Below are 21705 nucleotides of genomic sequence, written 5' to 3'. Positions count from 1 at the left end.
ATTCTAAGTGCTCTGTTGCATATTGTCTCCTTTATTTACTACCGCATCTTTAACCCTCTTGAATGCAATTGTGTTTTACCTATCACAATCAAATAACACTAAGATAAGACATATATAATAGTGTTTTTTACAAAGTTCAATGAATTGATTTGGATCTAGTGTTATTTCTCACAGAACCTTGCATACAATACAAAGAACAGCAACAACTGCCATCTTGAATAAAGATCTATCAGTTTTACTCCTGACTGAAGCAGATTTTCCTCAAGGATTTCCCTGTATTTAGCTCCATCCATTTTGCCCTCTACCTCGACTCCCAGTCCCAGATAATGCAAAGCATCCCCATGACATGATGCTGCCACCACCGTGCTTCACAGTAGGGATGGTGTTACCTGTGTTGGGTTTGTACCAGACACGATGCTTAGCATTTAGGCGACATAGTTCACTTTTGGTTTCATCAGACCACAAATCTTTTGGCATATCTTCTAGCAAATTCCAAGTGTGATTTTACATTTTTCCAGAAATGTCTTCCTTCTTGCATCAATACCATACAGGCCAGATTTGTAGTGTAGCTGAGCTACTGTCACATGGACAGTTTCTACCATTTCAGCCATGGAATACTATAGATCTTTCAGGAGTTGTCATTGGCCTCTTGGTGTTGGTGTCTCTGACTAATGCACTACCCAACTGTGAGACCTTCCCAAGACAGGTGCATTTAAATCTGAAATCATGTGAAATACCTTTATTGCACACAGACAGACTCCATTCAAATTATTGTGTGAATTCCGAAGAATTGGTTGCACATGAGCTTATTTAGGAGCGTCAAAAAAAAAGGGATTGTATACTGCTCTAATGCACAGTTTATAGGTATTTGTTTTTAATTTATTTGTTTTTTCACCAGTCTCCCCCTGCCTTTTCCCCACTTCAAAGTATGGAGTAGGTTGTGTAAATCAAAGGGGGGGAAAATCACATTTAAATGCATCAGGTTGTAACACACATTTGCATATATACACACACAAATATATATTCTTTACAGATTTTGAAACCCAAGCTTATAAAGACATATTTTTGGAACAGTTTCAAATGCTTTATTAGTTGCTGTGGCAACATGTGATTGCCCCGACCTCAGAAGTAGCCAATTAATCAGACTCTTAACTCTACCCTATAAACACACATCCAGCCAACTGAATAAGCTTGGCAGTGTAATTCAGTGTAAATGTTGACTATGATTCTTGCAGGAATAACAAACAGAATGCAGTATTTTAACAAGAAACACATACAGCTTAAGTCCATTAGGCAACTGTAAGCTTGTAGTGGCTGTAGACTTATGAAGGAGTTCAAACTGATGGACAACCAAGGTTACAATAGTGAAAGTGAAGTGCTCAATTGAATCTTATTTACACATAGCAACAAGGTGCTCAGACATAGTAACAAGGCATTAGAATAGAAGTCACCCTTAGATGGATCAGCAAGCAGGGTTTATTCCTGGAAGCATTGTAGAAGACTTTTGCGGCACAAACTGAAACATCTCACATGGGCATGTGTGCATTAGGACATGTAATACTGCCAGTTTTATGGATATACCAAATTTCATTATTATTGATCTGCGGTCTGCAAGCTTTACATGACATTAATATAATCAAATTAAATTAAATACTTGCTAAACGAGAGAGCGAAGGCTTGTTAATTTATTTTATTTTACTCCCACACTGCTAAGACATTTCTCCATTCTCTTCCCGTTTTTAATAATTGTCTAACACTGTGCCAATTTTATGGAAATCTAGAAACATCATTGGAATTCCTAGTTTATTCAAAATGAACCAGGCTTTTTGGACACTTTCCTGAAACATGCATTTTGTGGAAAGCTTTGAATCTGAATACAGTGGACTTATAGCAGAAACATTTGAAAATAATGATTTTTTTTTTTGTCTCCAGTTAAATCACTTACTGTGGAAAAGGAGATATTACCATTCATAATGATTTTGACCTCTTGCTTATTCAATAGACTAGTTTTGTTATGAGGGACTGTAGCTGACTGGACAGAAAGCCACACTGTCAGGTCTACTTACTGTACATGTCTAAGTAAGCTCTTATCAATGAAGCGGTTATAAAGATCAAGTTAGGAACATGCAATACATACAGTAACGTACAAACAGAGTTGCAATACTGTTATATTATGTGTTATGAAGCTCTCCATTATAAAAGGATGATCCTCCTAGACAGCCCTTAACTCTATTCTATTCTTAACTCTATTATTTATTGGGAGTTACAAATTAAAATAAGTCAATTCACGATTAAGACCCCGTTCTCACTCATTAGGCCGGCCCTGGGCCGCCTCAAATTTAGTCCGGATTTTTTCAGACACCCCGTTCACACTTGCGCATTTAGGAGCCTCAGTGCGTCACTTATGCGGGCGATAAGGCGGCCTAAACGAAATGCATGCCGGGAATAAACAAATCTGCTCAAACAAACCAGTGACGCCGCACATTAGGTCTGTTTACAGGTGTGTGCGATGTGTTTATAATCACAGCTTACTAATACCGACGGGCTATTGTTCGTTCTATATTTTATTTGAAAGTAATCTTAACCCTTTGCAGCCAAAGCTTTCTAAAATAATGTAAAATGTGCTGGTTCAATGGGGAATCTAATTCATAGATTTCCCTTTTCAAATGTCTATCTTCGGTTCTGCAAGTTTAAAAGTGCTGTTATACATTATAGGACATCTGCATTAAATCACAAGAAATCGTGTGCATGGAAAGCAGCCTCTGTGACGCGTCTATGATATCAGACAGCAGCGCTGCGCTCCTGCAGTTTGTTCTTCATCCTCATTGTAAACCGCGCTTTCATTTCTGCATCGGCCCAGTTTTTACCTCTAACGCCGGCATTTGTGATCGTACTGCTCAGCTCAATATAACTGCATTTCGGATTGCATAGTAAACAGCTGGTCTCGTATTAAAATGCACTGATTTGAATGGAAACCTGCTTCGGTTAAATTTATATCGTTTTAATGCAAAATGCGGATAATTAATAAAGTTATGGTCCCGTTCACAATTTCACAATGCAATTTCCACGTGTAAAATGCATGCTGTTAAATTTCAGACTTCAATCATACTTAGTACGAGAACAAACAATAGCAAGTTTACCAGCTACACACTTATTTTAATCGACTGTTTACATCATTATAAGTCATTACTTAGCTTAGACTTTTATAATATATATAAAGATGTGAGCTAGCGAAATGTAACAGTACATTTAAGGCTATAGATCGAGATGACATTCAAACAATATAGAGACAATACTGTGTCCCGCAGCGGTGTAGCTGTGTCGCTGCCGTGTTTATTCCGTGTCTCTGGGGGCGGGGCTTGAGTTGCGTCACACGCTGACGCTTTCCACCGGGCCAGAATCTCATCAATTCTACATCAATACTCCACCCACTGAGTGTGTTTTTGGTTTAAATACCTTCTCGCGGACATACATAATCAAATCAGTGGGTGATAATGTGATACAGAGTTCAAGACAGTTCAGACTAGGCCAAATGTGTGAAAAGTCTCGGGTCAATGTGGCAGGCTTCCTACTGCATTATAACACTCAGTTCTTTCAGTCGAACTGGCGTCAGATGGAGGGGATCCTTACCTTCTTTTCTAGGTGGGCCAACTGCTCCTTATAAAAAGAGTCCAGCAGTTTGAGCTCGGCATCTTTCCTCTCCAGCTGTTTGGCCTAGAAAAAGAGAACAAAGCCCAGGTGTCAGTGAAGGAGCCAGACAGAGGGTTTAAATAAACAAAGTTCCCTGGTAAACTATATATTTTTTTATTGCTAGCTTTCTTTTTTTAAATTTGCCTGCTTGCTTTATTTGCTTTGGTATTACCAAAAAGGGGGGGCGCAACCCTGCTTTCAGACAGACAGGGATACACACAGCAGAGGATGATCTGTAGGTGAGACTGCCAGCTTGACAGAAGCCAGCCTCCGATAATAGCTTTGCAGTGTGTAATTGGGGGGGGAGATTACAAAACAAAGTTAAAAAAAAAAAATCTTCATGGGCATTATATATAGGACAGAAAGCACATGCAGGCATAATTAAAAAAAAACAAGGCGAGACATCCAAAAAGTACAGGAGATTGCACTGAATTAAAGAGATGGTTGGGGGGAATTACATGCAACTACTGGTAAAATTTGCATGAAGTCAGTCTGAGGTGTGCTTTGGAACAGATCAGCACAACTGTGGTTCCTACATCCAAAATTCAGAAACCACTGGGACTGTCGCTAGTCTGATTCTAACGTTGCCAGAGTCCACTGTGATTTTCTGTGGCTGTAAATGTGGATGCAGGTTGAGGCAAATATAGTCTTGCCACAACTCTTATGTAGGTGACAAAACCATTGCATGCTGGCCAAACCCTATCAGAACCGGTATACTGGAAATCAGACCTGGGACTAAAATAACTTGAATATGTCACTAACAAATAGAAGATTTATTCTCCTTAACTCAAAACAGGTTAAGCCCATTTTGTTATATTGTCATCACTATGTAAACGACATGTAAATTGACAAATATATAATTTTAAACACATACACGCACACACACATACCACTTAAACTGTTTCATTTGTTAATTCAATATTATTTAACTATATTTCTCCCAAGTCCGTTGTGAATGGAACTCATGACACTGCAAATATGTCCAAAAGCCATAAGAAACACATTTAAAAACAAATGGGGCGGTTAATTAGTTTTTGAATGGGTTCAGCATATTAGAGCCACTTACCCAGTAATACCAAAACTCAGAATTCAATACAGTAAATAATGAAGTGTTTGAATTGTCTGAATTCTATATTACATTAAAAGGAGCATTTGGAACATATACAGTACTGTGCAAAAGTTTTAGGCAGGTATGAAAAAATGCTATAAAGTAAGAATGCTTTCAAAAATAGACATTAATGGATTATATTTATCAATTAACAAAATGCAAAGTGAGTGAACAGAAGAAAAATCTAAATTAAAATTGTTCTAGGTACAATCAGGGATTTTGTAGGCATATAGTCAGGTGTATGATTGAACAATTTATATATATATATATATATATATATATATATATATATATATATATATATATATATATATATATATATAAAGGTGCTGATGATCATCAATTCAATATGTAGGCTGAAACATTAACAGCTGTGTAGGAGGAATAAAACTGGGTGAGGAACAGCCAAACTTGGCTATCAAGGTGAGGTTGCTGAAGTCATACACCATGGCAAGACTGAGCACAGCAACAAGACACAAGGTAGTTTCAAGGCTGACAGGGGTTTCCAGATATGCTGTCCAAGCTCCTTTGAAGAAGCACGAAGAAAAGGGCAACGCTGAGGACTGTAGACGCAGGAGAAGTCTGGTCAGAAGTAGCCTTCATGGAAGACTTGTGGCCAAAAAGCCATACCTCCGACGTGGCAATAAGGCCAAGCAACTTAATTATGCATGAAAACGCAGGAACTGAGGTGCAGAAAAATGGCAGCAGGTGCTCTGGACTGATGAGTCAAAATCTGAAATATTTGGCTGTAGCAGAAGGCAGTTTGTTCGCTGAAGGGCTGGAGAGCGGTACACGAATGAGTGTCTGCAGGCAACAGTGAAGCATGGTGGAGGTTCCTTGCAAGTCTGGGGCTGCATTTCTGCAAATGGAGTTGGGGATTTGGTCAGGATTAATGGTCTCCTCAATGCTGAGAAGTACAGGCAGATACTTATCCATCATGCAATGCCATCAGGCATCTGATTGGCCCCAAATGTATTCTGCAGCATGACAACGACCCCAAACATACAGCGAAAGTCATTAAGAACTATATTCAGCGTAAAGAAGAACAAGGAGTCCTGGAAGTGATGGTATGACCCCCACAGAGCCCTGATCTCAACATCATCGAGTCTGTCTGGGATTACATGAAGAGAGAGAAGCAACTGAGGCTGCCTAGATCCAGAGAAGAACTGTGGTTAGTTCTCCAAGATGTTTGGGCCAACCTACCTGCCGAGTTCCTAAAAAACAGTGTGCAAGTGTACCTAGAAGAATTGATGCTGTTTTGAAGGCAAAGGGTGGTCACACCAAATATTGATTTGATGTAGATTTTTCTTCTGTCCACTTACTTTGCATTTACTTCATTGCTAAATATAATCTATTAACATGTCTATTTTTGAAAACATTCTTACCTTTACAGCATTGTTTCACACCTGCCTAAAACTTTTGCACAGTACTATACATTATCTAATATCCTGAATATTAGCATCATGAAAAGCATACTAATTGACAGACAAAATTCACTATATTTCAAATTCCATAATTTATGTAAATGCAGCACCTGTTTTTTTAATAGCATTATTTCTGCACCTACCCCATATCATCATTATTATTATTTATATTTAATTATGCATTCGGAATGAGTTCTTAAATCGTGCTCTGTGAATCGATTCCCCAAATTCATTACTCTCGTAAATCCCATTTTGACTGTGTTAGTTTTAGCAGACGTTATTCATCTTTATTGCAGTTATAACAATTCAAATATTTGTTTTCCCTCAATGTTTTGCTTCTATAATTTACAAAACTGCACCACACATTATTCATCAAATATAATTTGCAGAACTGTAAGGTAAGAAAATGAATCTCAAAAGTGTAACAAATAAAAAAAAAATGCAACACCTGGCAAATTGCTTGAGATTGCTTCCATTAATATAAAACTGATTGCGATGACAACGGCAGTCTAGCATTCCAAAGGTGCAGCAATAATTAGTGCTTTTCAAATACCACGCATATCATTATAAATTAAATTCGGTCATCACCAAAGACATTCATTCAAGTCCTTAACAGGTATTGTCACCTCAAAGGGAAACCTCAAGCCCCCCGTGGACACAAGTAAAACAGAGTAGGCACCTAAAAGCCTTAAAGCAGGATGAACTTCTATACATAAAGTTGTAGGGCTCTGAAACAAGCTACCAGGGCAGGTTATTAAAGCTGACATTTTCTGGATCCTTCAAGAATTGGCTGGATGATAGTGGGCTCCACTAGCTACTGCCAAATAGATACACAAAATGGCCTCCACTTCTTCTTCTTCTTCTCTCTCGTGTGCAAGTAATGGTGTATCATTAGAAAAATGTAGTGGGTCAAGTTCACTGCACTAGCAACCAAACTGTTTGGCCCCGTTTTGCTCTGGCCATCTTCAATAATTAAGAAGTCACTAATGCCAAGGGGGGGGGGTGGCTCTTCTATCTGGCTTTGGGAGCTCTCTCTGTGGTCCCTGATCAACAGGCATTTGCTGTATAGGTCTAATCCACACCTGCATTTGCATGGCAAAGGCTGAACATCCGCACATACATTGCTCAGCCATGATTTATTTTAAAGAAAGAGGAAATGCATGCCAGGGTTTACGTTAGCCGGCAAATGCCGGCTTTTTACCTGTATCACGTGTAGTTGTCCGGGAGATAAAAATATCAACGGCCTAAATGTCCAGTGGGAAATATGCAAAATACATAAATAAATTGATTAATAGCATATTAAATAGCCTAATATTGTGTGACCTATAAGATATGTTGCCAAGACAACAGTGAGTCTCCACTCACTGTCACAGTAAGAAATTACTGAGTGTTTGATCAAGTGACTGAATCTATCCCAACTGGGCAAAGCTGGGAAAGATTGCCAGCACAATTCCTGTGTCCAGTGTGCCTGCAGAGTGTGGATTCTCGCTCCAGAACAGGATAAAAACAGCCCTAAGAAGCCACCACCTCACTAAGGAAAAGGTGACAAGTCTGATGATAATTGCAAGTTGTGCCAAGGGGTTGGATGGCTTCAACTTTGCACAAGCAGCGGAGCACTTCTATTCAATGAAGTCACGCCACAAATGAACAGGAATTTGACAAACGTGGAATTTGGACCGACCAGCATATTTTATTTTTTAGACCTAATTGCTTCTTCATTTAGCTTATTTTCAAGTTATTTAATTTGACGGGCTTGTAATGCAAAGAGACATACATTTAATGTAGGCTAATGTCTGTATTTAATTAACAATAGCAAGGCTATTTATTTTATTTTATCAGTTCGCAAAGTTTGTAAAGAGTTCATTCTGCTGACTACTTTAAATAAAATACATCTGTTGGATCATAGCATTCGTTTTATTGCGGTTTAAATGTGGGCTATTATATGGCTATTTAAAACATATGTCCGGTAGTTGTTCTATATGGGCGGAATTCTGGAATATTAACGGCCATATTGTCAGTAAAAAAAAAAAAGCGTAAACTCTGATGCATGCCAATGTACCATGTCGTTTGCCTAAAATCCTCAACCTTCCCACTTTCACTTAAGCGCCAAGTAAAGCAATTTCCCCAGTTGGGCCTGTACAATGAGATTCAAAGGTACAGTAGAAGTCTCTTTAAGGACTGCCTGATTAGAAAGCAGAGTGTTCTAGTCGGTCTGCTTCACAGATACATCAGGCAACTTGAATCAGACGCATCGGCTCCACCTGCTATAAACGCCCCAGTAAACCAGCTATGTTTGCTGTGGATGACAAGGGAAGGAAAATTAAATAAACAACAGGTTTTACAAAGGATTTCCAATTCCTTTCCGATGGTATGTAAACTAATGACTCCATACTGATCTCACCTATTGCAGTGACCTGTGCCAAATTACCCAGATCATTTCATGGGCATAACCTGCAAAAATAATGAGCCCCTAACCATCTGAACACATGATTGCCACTAGGAAACCCATTTTCCAAAAGCAAGACATTTTTATTAAAAAGGGGAGCTTCTTTAAGCAGCAGGCAAGAGGGTAGTTAGGACTAGGGTTGTGCGGATAGATTATATTATCGTATATCAACGATGATGACGGTCATCAACGATGACGCACATCAGCGATAATCTGATTCATTTCCACTTTTCGTCTCGGGGGGGGGTTCCACTCAAATACTGCCTTATAAGTACATTATACATGCATACTACTTTCAGTTGAAGTGGTTTTGAATCCATAGCTACAAAAAACATCTATGATTGGGTAAAAAAATAACTAACGTGTGCTTTCAGTTTTGTGGTTTGTGGATGCTTCATGCAAAGAACTTTAAGTTCACTATTCATGTAAAAAATTAAAAAAAATCTTAAACTATGATATCAAAAGGTTGAAGCACAATAAGGCGTCTTTCTCCCATCATAAAAATACTACATTTTACAAACCTAAAATAGCTTACAATCATTAAATTAAGATGACTTATTGGGGAAAAAAAAAAACATGTTTTTTCCTGTTTAAAGGAGTCAAACTAAGACTTACTCTTTACGTCCAAGAGCAAGTGCTGTGAGAATAATTACACATCTCAATTAGTTACTTGACAGAAAAAGCTTTACCCATAAGTTTTCTATATTTTCTGTTCTGTTCATTCACAGTTGCTATGGAAATGCACTGACCGTCTCACACCTTTTCACACCTATCTTTATATTGAAGAAAGAAATGCAGATTGTCATCATACAAACAAAAATAAATGTAAATTCACTGAAAGATACAAAATAATAGTCATATAATATCAGATAATATAATATCGATATTGCGAAGTTTGAACATCCATCAATCATCGGTAATATATAATTTTTAATATTGCCCAACCCTAGGTAGGACCAGTCTTGTTCATCGTACTGTACAGAATTAAGGAAATATTCAAAGTTCTCCTCAAGGATAAGTCTGACAAACCGGCTTTCATTCTGTTAAAGGCCCCAGTTTTCATCTTTCACCTTTAAAAAAGGGAGAAAGCATGAACACTTTCTGACGCGTCTTGTAAAAGAAAATGCTTTCACGAACAAAACGCATCAAAAAGGCCCCCCAATTAATTCTATTATTATTGAAGTGTATTATAAAGATTGTTATTTTTTTCAGCAAACTCATTCTCCAACTCATTTAGTTGGTCCTTTATTGCTGAAAACCTGTCAAAGCGGATCATTGCAAACTCAGAGAAGTCCATGTAAAGTTGTGTCAGAAGCAGCTTCAGGATATCAGCCATGAACGAAGCTCATTTACCATTCTATCTGAAGTGAGAGATGAACTGCTATAGGAATGTGCGATTATCACTGTGCATGAAGGGAAACCAGCTCTCTGTTCAGAATGGGAGAGTGAACCTTTTTCCCCCAACTAACAAATAATCTCTGAAATGGTGCACAGGGCAAATCAATATATTGACTGAAGTTTGACAAAATATGAATATAAATATATTGAGGAACAGAGAAGCCTTGCAGGATTAAATTAACGGTAAGTAGCACCTGACTCACTGGACTCTTCTGATTGGTCTGGCTACTGCATAAAGCCAGGGAGCAGACACGGTTTGTTTTTGCAGAGTTTGAGGAGTTGGGGTTGCAGGCGTGGAGAGTACGAGACCGGTAATTGACCTCTTGCTTTTGGACTTGGCCTCTGAGTGTGGATTTGTGATTTGGACTCTTCATTTCCTTGCCTGTTAGTGTTTGTGTGTAGAGAGGCATCTGGAAGGAGTTTAGGTGAGCTCCAGGGAAGCTAGGTTATTGCGTTTATCCACCGAGCACCGTACATCATAAATTCACCTTCATTTCCACCATAGCCCTGCCTCCTGTGTATCCGTTTACCTAGACCACTCCTATTTATTGAGCCCAGAACTGTGGTCATACCCCCACGGTGCCACACATATATTATACACACACACACACACACACACACACAGTGCCTTAAAGTATTCAGACCCTTCCTCTAGTATACCATTTTGTGAAATTACTAAATGATGCAGACACTTTTTCTTTGTATTCAATACTTGAATGCTCAAACTGAAAACTTTTAAGGGTAAGATAAGTTATACATGTCAATGTCAGCAAAAACTTAAGAGAAAAAAAAAATTGAAATATGTTGATAGTGTAAGTATTCAGACCCGTCAACTCAATATTTGTTGAAGCACCTTTGGCAGCAATTACAGCAGCAAGTCTTTTTCGGTACGTCTCCACCAACTTTACCAACTGGCTTGGTGCAATTTTTTCCCCCATTCATTTTGGCAGATTTGCTCAAGTTGATGGGAATCACTTAAAGATGGCAGTGTTCAAGTCTTTCCACACATTCTCCATAGGATTCAAGTCAGGACTTGGACTTCGTGCCACTTAAAGACATTCATTTTCTTATTCTTTAACCACTCTATATGTAGCTATGGTCTTGTGTTTTTTATTCTTGTCCTGCTGAAAGGTGAATTTTCACCCCAGTTTTAAGTCTTTAGCAGACTGAAACAGGTTTTCCTCTAGTATTTGCCAGTACTTTGCTCCATCCATTTTTCCTTTGATCCTAACAAGCTTTCCAGTCCCTGTTGAGGAGAAGCGCTACAGGCCTTGCGAGGAGACATATGAAGACAGATGCACGTGCGCACCAGATTGTTCCCTGTAAGTGCAGTGGGGCCAGTCTGAAGGAATACAGATGCTTTTGAAAGCATTGTTACAATAATTGTTTTAAAGAATGCCAGCACAAATCACAGCCCTGCATTATATGTAGTGTGATCTGTCGCTTACTTAAGCACCCTGTCTATTGACAAAGAGACTAACTTCAACCGGCACACAGATGATATGTAATTTTCTAGTTGAATACCCTTAAAATGTGGTGAAAGGAATGCTAGATGTATGCTTGGAACCTGTTTTTAATGCACAATGAAAACATGACATTTAAATAAAAAAAAAGAAAGTAAGATTAACAACAAACAGGCACTGCTTACCCAGGCATCCAAATCTGCAGGCTGGGAAGAACAAAAAGGAAAGCAGAAAAGATCAGTATGAAAAAAATGATTAATTGAGCTTGGCTCCTAATATGGGTTAGAACACAGTACTGATTTCGTAATAGTAAAATAAAGGCAATAAATAAAAAAAAACAGGAGCTGTTTTTCATCATTAAAGAGGTAGCAGCCATATATATATATATATATATATATATATATATATATATTCTTTAATAAGCAGAGTCCTTCACCAGTCCTTTACCAGTCTCCATTACTGACAGTCAAGCCACAGATTACATTTAAAATAATAATCACAGAGCACAAAACAATATATTGCGAATTTGTGAGAAGTGAAGCAAGCAAAAAAGAAAAAATATATTATATATATATATATATATATATATATATATATATATATATATATATATATATATATATATATATATACACACTCACCTAAAGGATTATTAGGAACACCATACTAATACTGTGTTTGACCCCCTTTCACCTTCAGAACTGCCTTAATTCTACGTGGCATTGATTCAACAAGGTGCTGAAAGCATTCTTTAGAAATGTTGGCCCATATCGATAGGATAGCATCTTGCAGTTGATGGAGATTTGTGGGATGCACATCCAGGGCACGAAGCTCCCGTTCCACCACATCCCAAAGATGCTCTATTGGGTTGAGATCTGGTGACTGTGGGGGCCAGTTTAGTACAGTGAACTCATCGTCATGTTCAAGAAACCAATTTGAAATGATTCGACCTTTGTGACATGGTGCATTATCCTGCTGGAAGTAGCCATCAGAGGATGGGTACATGGTGGTCATAAAGGGATGGACATGGTCAGAAACAATGCTCAGGTAGGCCGTGGCATTTAAACGATGCCCAATTGGCACTAAGGGGGCTAAAGTGTGCCAAGAAAACATCCCCCACACCATTACACCACCACCACCAGCCTGCACAGTGGTAACAAGGCATGATGGATCCATGTTCTCATTCTGTTTACGCCAAATTCTGACTCTACCATCTGAATGTCTCAACAGAAATCGAGACTCATCAGACCAGGCAACATTTTTCCAGTCTTCAACTGTCCAATTTTGGTGAGCTTGTGCAAATTGTAGCCTCTTTTTCCTATTTGTAGTGGAGATGAGTGGTACCCGGTGGGGTCTTCTGCTGTTGTAGCCCATCCGCCTCAAGGTTGTACGTGTTGTGGCTTCACAAATGCTTTGCTGCATACCTCGGTTGTAACGAGTGGTTATTTCAGTCAAAGTTGCTCTTCTATCAGCTTGAATCAGTCTGCCCATTCTCCTCTGACCTCCAGCATCAACAAGGCATTTTCGCCCACAGGACTGCCGCATACTGGATGTTTTTCCCTTTTCACACCATTCTTTGTAAACCCTAGAAATGGTTGTGCGTGAAAATCCCAGTAACTGAGCAGATTGTGAAATACTCAGACCGGCCCGTCTGGCACCAACAACCATGCCACGCTCAAAATTGCTTAAATCACCTTTCTTTCCCATTCAGACATTCAGTTTGGAGTTCAGGAGATTGTCTTGACCAGGACCACACCCCTAAATGCATTGAAGCAACTGCCATGTGATTGGTTGGTTAGATAATTGCATTAATGAGAAATTGAACAGGTGTTCCTAATAATCCTTTAGGTGAGTGTATAGCCTATATATTTATACACATACACACACACACATATATATGAAGAAAACATTGAGTTCCATAAAGAGCCAAAGGTACAAAAGGTTAATTGATTATGGAACAAAAGGTTTCTCTATCGTAACACAGTATGTTTTTGTTTTCATGGAAAGCACTGCTGTACATTAGGCATTTATTTATTTATTTTAATAAGGTATTTATTACATTTTTCTAAAATGATCCTTCAGTCATGTTTAAAGTGTGAACCAGCTGTGGAAATACAACACCAGAGTCCACCAGGGAGAAGCCAACAATGCAATGTCACCTTGTAATTAAATCTTGCAGTGACGCAGGGCCTATTTTCGCCCAGTGCTTTCTGCAAACTCGGCAATGTAAAACTCTAAGTCACCCAACTGCAAACCCAAGACACAACAGCAGGTTATAAATGTTCTTACCAGTTATTAGAACCTCGTAATATCCATATTATTAAATTGTCTTTCACAACTGCAGTAAATAAAATTAAGAAAATTTGTTTGAGTTGCTCAAAAGGACAGAACTTTTGTAACTTTAATTATTTCACATTTCTTTTCCAAGGCATCACTACACTTTGACTCATTGATAAAGTTGGAAATACACAATTTAAAGGCAATGGGAAATTCTGAATAGCTACACAATTATGCAGTTATGTATGTTGAACTATGGTGTACATCAGATCTGATATGCCATGCCTGTTAAAATTAATTGGAGGTAAAGCACTGCAACGTCTTGTGGATCTAATACAGCTGTAAGCTTCAAGTTCCTCACAAAATATATAGTTGCTGAAATAAGAAAGGATTTCATGTGGCTCTGGTTTATCGGTTCATAGACCTATATTAGCAAAAGAAAAATGACTCTGCCAAATCGAAAACGAATATTAGCGGCTTTGTTTAGTCTATCCTCGATTTATTTGCCTCCAAGATCATTTGCAACCATGCAAGTCTTTTGTTTGTTGTTCCTGTAATTCTAAAGCCCTTCTATTAAATGCATCTAGGGTGGAATGGCCATTACTGTCCTTCATTAGAACAGAATATTTTACAATTATCCAGTAATTGTTTTGTTGATTGCTTAATTATCCTTCAGATCAGTTTCAATGAAATATCTGGAATGACATCTTGAGTGTTTGGGCTGGATTTAATTTCAGTCAGGTCTTTCTAATTCACCAGTGAATGCTCCAGTACCTTTACACATAAGGAATCAGTTACACTTTTATTTTTATTTTTAAGAGAAATAAGCAGTTTTAGATCTCTGCATGAATCATGCATACTGTAAATCGAAGAAAAGTCAGAAGAATGTATGTCCTTGCTGTCAGTCTCTGGTTTCTACACTGATCTATGAAAATAGACTTGAACCTATGACAAGAACAACAAACTACGCTAAAAACAGTCTCTTATATTAGAAATATTCTGGCAAAATAGTAACCTTTTTTAAACATAACCTGTTCAAGAGAGAAATTCACAGTTGTTTTCAGTCTCTACATATTTGTCTATGTATTAGTAATATACAAAGTTGTAGTCAATAATATTCACAACCTTCATTTGAATATTTATTTTGAATAATTGTATTAGTTAAATAATAATGTATAATACTACTACTCCACCAGACTGCACCTAGCCACCTACAGACTATAATCTCTATTTATACTCCCTCCAGACCACTGCAGTCCTCTTGAGCCAGAAGGCTCTCTGGACCCCCTCGCTTTTCCACCGACGAGGAGCCGGTGCCTAATTTAGTACCAGTTTTTGCTTTTCCCGCAGAAAACCCGGCTCGGTGCCGCGGAGCCGCTTTTTCTGGCACCAAAAACTTGCTGGTCTGGAACCTAAGAACCAGTGACGTCAGGGCCGGGGCGGGTAAAGTCGTCTCCACAGAAAGTGATTGGCTGGAGTTCAGCCGCCATGTTTAAAATGCCAGCAGAGACGCGAGCAGTGAGGAGAGTTTATTAAAAATGAGCGAAATCGGCAGCGAACAGCGGTCTGTCAGAGACACTACAGTGACAATATGTCTCACCAGGTCAATAACTATAGGAGTTGGCAAATGGCAGCAATGAGAGACGACTGAGCGCAGCTTCCGTGACAGGAAAGCCGTGTTACAGCGAGATTATGAGGAGAGTTAATGCGACGATACAACTGAACAGAAATGTTGTTTGGTAATGATCTGGTCATTATCTGCTCCGGTGTGACACCGAATCCAGCGCCTCTACGAGTCACGTGTCCCGGGTTGGTTTGCGCATGATTCATAATGTATGAATAAATGCATTTTCTTAGCACAGGGCGAATTACACAAAACACACATATTGTACAGTAAGAGAAGATCAAATACACAGTAAGATCTGTTACACTGATGCGCTTTGCAGCGATCACACGCCAGCAGTGCTGACAATGGATTATTATTATTATTAATAATAATAATAATAATAATAATACAAATAATAATAATAATAATGTATTTCTTAGCGGACGCTCTTATCCAGGTCGACTTTAAAAACATAAGAGCATCGCTGCGTGTCTGGCAACAGGGACAATGCAACACTGACGTGGGACCATCATCACAGATTTCATCAATAAGCACAATTTCCCATCAAACCATTAAAATCACCTGAGATCGTCCGACAGTTTATTGATCTGCCCACGACTGCGCCGCAAATACCCCCAAAACAGCCGCATCCATAATCAACTGGGGACGCCCACATCCAGTGACGTCAGCATTCGGTTCCAAAACCGGTGGAAAAGCGGGCCGGTTCGCAAAAACATCAGCTGCTTCCCAGGCGAGCAGCGGCTCCGGCTCCTTGTCGGTGGAAAAGCGCTGGTGGAATGACTCTCCCATCAAGGTCAAGACCGCACAGTCGCTGACCAGCTCCCGGTGATTACTCTAGACACATCTGTTCAGACTGTACCCGCAATACAGCACTCTTATGCACTTTATTAAACCAGGCTTCCTGCTTGCTAATGTGTTGTTTGCACTTGTTTTACTGAAACTTCTCCAATGCTTTCCCCTCCCTGTGTGATGTCTGCACTTGTTAGCTTATATTACTAGGGTGTATGCTTATTGTATTTTGTACTGATTTTGTAGCTGCACTTTTGCAATGCTTTAAAATGTTTCTTATAAGTTGCCCCAGATAAGAGCATCTGTCAATAAATAAATAATACCATTATCATTTATAATGTATAGTAAATAATATTGTTCATGAAACCATACTTATTAACCAGTACATACATTTTCAGAGTTTGAACACCGATTCAACCTAGACATGGCTGTAAAGATGCCAGCTGACTGAAGGGAGGTGTGTAAACATTTGACTGCCATTCCACTGATGGCTCATTCTGCAGGCAAGCATCTCTTTTCATTCCCCCTCCACTCGAATATAAGCTTTCTAAGCTCCAAGAAGTTCATGCAAGTCACTAGGCACGAAGGAGGAGATTCAAAAGAATAATGAGGTATTTATGAATGCTGTGCCTGCGAAACGTATGGCAAATTTATAAGGATGAAGCCAGGGCCCATTTACTGACTGAAGCGGGATAATAAGGCGTTTACAACCCAATGCTGTCTGTTTAACCTCACCTTCCTTCTCGGTGGTGAAAACGTAATGCCATTTACATTTCATTTACACCATCTCAGTGTGTTCCTGCTTCATTAAGCCCATCTTCTCTGCAGACGAAGAGCCAGGCAAGAAGAAATGACAGTAATTCTAGCCCTGGACCCCATAGAGCACAAAATTAGAGTGATTTCAAATAAAAATAAGAAGAACCTGCACAGAATCGGCCATTAGTCACAACTGCGCAAATGTTTCCCACAAAGCAAATATGGAAATCTGACGTAAAAAAGGAGGGAAATTAGAAAAGGCTTTTCACAGGGAGAGAATGCCATTGTGCCCTCGACCTCAGCAATTCACAAACCAGCCTTTTTGTTTACAGCATGTTCTATAAACTATCTGTCCTAGACCAACCATGTGATTTCACCTAAGCTGCATCTTCCAGCGAGTGGGGCTTCCAGCACACTTAAGTGACTAAAGAGAAACTAACCGAACTAAGATCAAACAGGGCATGCATTCACCAGCTGAGCCAAGACCAAACTTTAGCTTGCATTTACACACTTTAGATGCACCCCCTGCAGGCAATAAATATACAAGCTTGTACTTGGAGACAGTGTGTTTTGTCATTTTTCTGTGGCTGGTTATTTGTATGGCTGTAGCAATAAATGGACATAGACAGATGCTGAAACGAAAGCCATAGTGAATAATATCTGCAGAAGAAAAAACAACACAAAAAACAATGCGTCTGATATGGAACTGATAGAAAGAGACTTAACCTTTTTGAGGCAGACTGGAAGGGATACTCCTTTTCCAAAAATAAATTATGCTAATGAAACATTTAAATAACTTATGCAAGATGGGATGGCTGGGGGCACATGGGGTGGGGGTGGTGTAGAGCAAAGAGTCTTTAAAGTGATTGACAGATAATGTTTTGTAGCATCTTGAGAAGAGAAGGACTGTCTTTTTTATTTATTTAAAAATAGGCTAATTATTTACCTATTCACGCATTAAATTGTAAATTAAACATTTGCAGTTTTGCACTTGGTGGCGTAATTACAATTTAAAAAGGGAAATAAATCATGTGTACTCAGGGTTCGCACGCTGGCAGGATTATTACACGTGTCACGCAGTCTGGTGCCGCTGAATCCAGCAATCCCCTGAAGTAGAGGTGCATCTCTCCTGATTATGAGGGAAGGAGCTTTTGGTTTGTCCTTCACTGCTTTTCAAATTAGTCTCTTTCAGTTTACAGATATTTCAGATATCTCACACACAATTGTTTTTAAAAACAGAAAATATTTGGGACTGATGCACCATCTGCAACTTGCACTTCCATTTGCCTCAGATCTCCCATTCCTCCTTCTAAAGGCTGTTGTACATTTGTTATGCTCTCTCTGTTTATTTCTTTAATGCGTTCATTTTGTACATAGCTTGGGGCTACCGCAATGAATTAGCAGTTAATAATCAAGCAGATTACCCTAACTGCAAACTGTCTGGGGAAGGGGGAGGGGGAGAAATGGGCCAGTGGCTTTCTTTTGATTTGTATGATTAATGATTTTGCTGTGCTAGGTCTTCTGTAAAATTATTTAAGATGTTTTGTCTCCTCCAGACACAAATCTGGCAGTGGAAAAGAACGAAGACGAAAGTGAGCAAGTCATGTGGGAAAGTTGAGCTTCTTTGCAGGGGTCAAAAGAGAGCACATTAAATCAAAAGCGACAAAGACAGGCCTGTTCGATAGAATTAGAAAAAACGTGGATTTGGTTTGACGATCGTGGAGTATTCATCATAAATGTGGACATTTTTCTGTCCATTTCTTGCATAGGACCAACTGCAGAAACAAAAATTACCCTGTCGTCAAAATTAGAAGTGAAGAATGTGCTTTCTGCCAAAAGGATTGTATGATTGAAAAAAGTCTCAACTGCATTCTATGGAGTGGCAGTCTGGGGCCGTTCGCATAAAAGTATATTAGACTAGTCTAAACCACTAGACTAGTCTTAATTTTAAAAGTTAGAATTTACAAATCATAGGAAACTAATCATATGCTATGACAAATCTAGCATAAAAACATTCTTAACCATGGCTCATATTAGCTTTTTAAGACAAACTGTGGGTGTAATGATAATTTAGATTATAACAAAAGACCATTCAAGATTATTAATTAAAAAATGATTTCTCTCCAGTTACAAGGCTTAGTACATCAATTTGTTCTACTCTTAAATGTTTTTTGTTTTTTGGGAGCTTAAACCAGATTACCATTAAGCAAGACAAGTAGTCTCATCAAATGTAATACTTTTTGCAGTACTGAAGACCACTGTTAACAGAACAAAACTGACAACACTATTATTCGTAGAATACAAGGAGTAGTTTAAAACATCGGAAAGTATAACAGGAAGAATGTTACAAACCTGCAGGATCTATATTCCACTCTCATTTTCTTGTCAAAACCCTGTCTCTTCCAAGTGCATTGTCAGCACACTTCACGACGAACACAAAATTAGACCAGCATTCTGGAAATAAACCTACCCATAAAAAGTGTGCTTTACCGCAATGTATCTCTTGTACAAATTCCGCATTGGCACCTCTATTTGTGTGTGTAAAGGCATTCAGTGGCACCACAAGTAATTCAAATCTGAAAAGTATGCCACATGGAGCACCGTTATAACACAGGGACAAAATAGTAAAGAACGAATGGAGTTTTAATACATATTTTTTTACATCTAGCTTCAGAGGTTTTACCAATCCTGGCTTTGGGTCTCCTGTCACTGTGCTTACAGTTCCTGCATAGACAACAGCTGAATCCTTTGCATAGCTGTACAAAGCAATGCATAGCTGTTAATAAACTTAACTTGTTAATTTGTAGTTTTACATTCTTGCATTCAAGTATTTTATTTTCTAGCACCTTTTTGATTTTCTTAGCACCTCTTTGGTTGAATTATCTTGTATTTTTCATGCACCCTTTTATATGTAACTTTGGTATTACACCAACATCAACCTAATCTCCTGGGCTGCCTACCCTTCCTTTGAGCACAGATCAAGGATTTAACTTTATATATGATTACTGTTTTTTGTACTGATTGTATTAGTGCACTTCATTATTTGAAATGTTTCTTATGTAAACTAAGCCACCCTGGATAACTGCATTTGCTAAGCAATACAAAAAATAAAATGTAACTTTCATAGTGTTGAATGGCAGTTCCTTCTAAAACTCTAATTCAGTGGTCAACTAACTCGCTGTCATAGAATTTGGATTGTTTAGTGTTTAGTGTTCCCTCTTTTTTTTCCTTCTATCTTTTTTAGAGAGTTCAGTTTGAATAGTTTAGCTGTAAAGTACAGTTGTTCAGAGGGCATACGATAAAATCTCAACAGCCTGCAGTTGTCTTGTCAGCAATTACTAGGATTCCAACCATCCACAGTGGAGAGAAAGAGCTTAACTGCTTTACATGCAAAAAGATGTCAAGTCTTTGATTAAAATGACTGATAATACACGGTTATCTGTGCGGAGCTATTCATTTAACGAGCTGGATTACTCTTCCTGGGCTGCTCTTCTATCAGAAAACGGCTGCAGCTCTGCAGAAGTACACTGGAAATCACAGCCCGATCTTGAGCAGTCCAAGTTGTTTGCATTAGGTTCTCGTATAATAAGTCGAGTAAATCCGACACACAAATCCACAGCATTCCTTATAGTCTGTAAATGTAGCTTGCACTGCCGGTGGAGATATACAATTCAATTTAGATGTCCACAGGGGAACACAGGTAGGTAGTCTTTGAAGGTATCTCTCTCTCCACCACCACCCCCAACCCCCACTCCGCTGGAATATCAGATAACTGCATAATTGGAAAACTGGGAGAAATTATACTATTGATTAATCTAAAAAAAATGCAGCTTTGTCGTCGTCTTTAAACATTCCTGTGACATCACCCTTTGATGAATTAAATCTTTCGAATCTACCTCCCTGAAGTGGCCAAGTGGCTTTAGTACTATATAGCCACAGACAACTGTGGATGTGTTCACAAGACCATAATCTGAACAATTCTAGAGGCAAATGCAAAAAGCTATTTTATTACGTGACAACCATATAAACAGTTACTTAATTATACTGTTAATGTGCACATTGCAGAGACAAATTTAGTTCTACAGAAGACATGTAGTTTTTCTACAGAAACAGCAGTTTAATTATCGCTTAGTATATCCTCATGAATTACACATTACACTTAACCATTTGTACTCGGCATAGCAAATACGCAACAACCAAATCGAATTACTCAATTTAAAAATCAAGTGACTGTACTCATAGAGCAAGCATCACTTACGACAAATAATTTTAAGGAGCATAAACAACCAGGTATTGAATTGGTGATAATCGCAAAAACAGAATTTGAAGCAGACGTGATTTTCAGAGATTGTTTACCTCACATTTACCCCTTACGTCTTTCCTTAGCAAGCCCTGTCTGTCTATTTGGCATTATTTTTCTCCAAGACAAAACGGATGTCTAGATTGTAAAAGAAGGAAAGAATGAAGATAACTGAATGTTAAAGTGCAGGACTCAAGTCTTCCTGATTTTTATTTTATTTTTTAAATCTACAATGATGCAGAGGCTGTTTATTTGAAAATCTTTAACCTCTACGACCCTGAATATATGAAATAAGACTAACAATTAAGGTGTGCTCTGGACTGCATGTGAATGTGTGTCACTGTGCACTTTTTTCCCCATGGGGGGGTGGGCCTCCAGCTATACTGTCAATCTCTACTTGTGCATCTGGCAGGTTCTCCATTCAAAC

General features: G+C 38.6%; 1 protein-coding gene across 3 annotated transcripts in view; it reads right to left on the bottom strand.

Annotated features, from left to right (window-relative positions):
* The window catches only part of LOC136739466 (MICOS complex subunit mic25a), a 182136-nt gene that overhangs the window by 138516 nt on the left and 21915 nt on the right, over positions 1–21705 (bottom strand). The window contains exons 5-6 of one of the 3 annotated variants that reach the window (XM_066698362.1): positions 11715–11735; positions 3631–3714 (exon numbers count right to left, since the gene is read on the bottom strand). The exons of 1 other annotated variant lie outside the window; for it this stretch is intronic. In XM_066698362.1, the coding sequence (XP_066554459.1) occupies positions 3631–3714; positions 11715–11735 (105 nt within the window). The remainder of the gene's footprint in view (positions 1–3630; positions 3715–11714; positions 11736–21705) is intronic. One more of the 3 variants, XM_066698363.1, reaches the window with a different exon arrangement.

The sequence above is a fragment of the Amia ocellicauda genome, chromosome 3, assembly GCF_036373705.1.
Source record: "Amia ocellicauda isolate fAmiCal2 chromosome 3, fAmiCal2.hap1, whole genome shotgun sequence".
NCBI classification, from domain to species: Eukaryota; Metazoa; Chordata; class Actinopteri; order Amiiformes; family Amiidae; genus Amia; species Amia ocellicauda.
The sequence above is the reverse complement of the archived record's forward strand: the minus strand, read 5'-3'. Positions and strand labels throughout refer to the sequence as shown.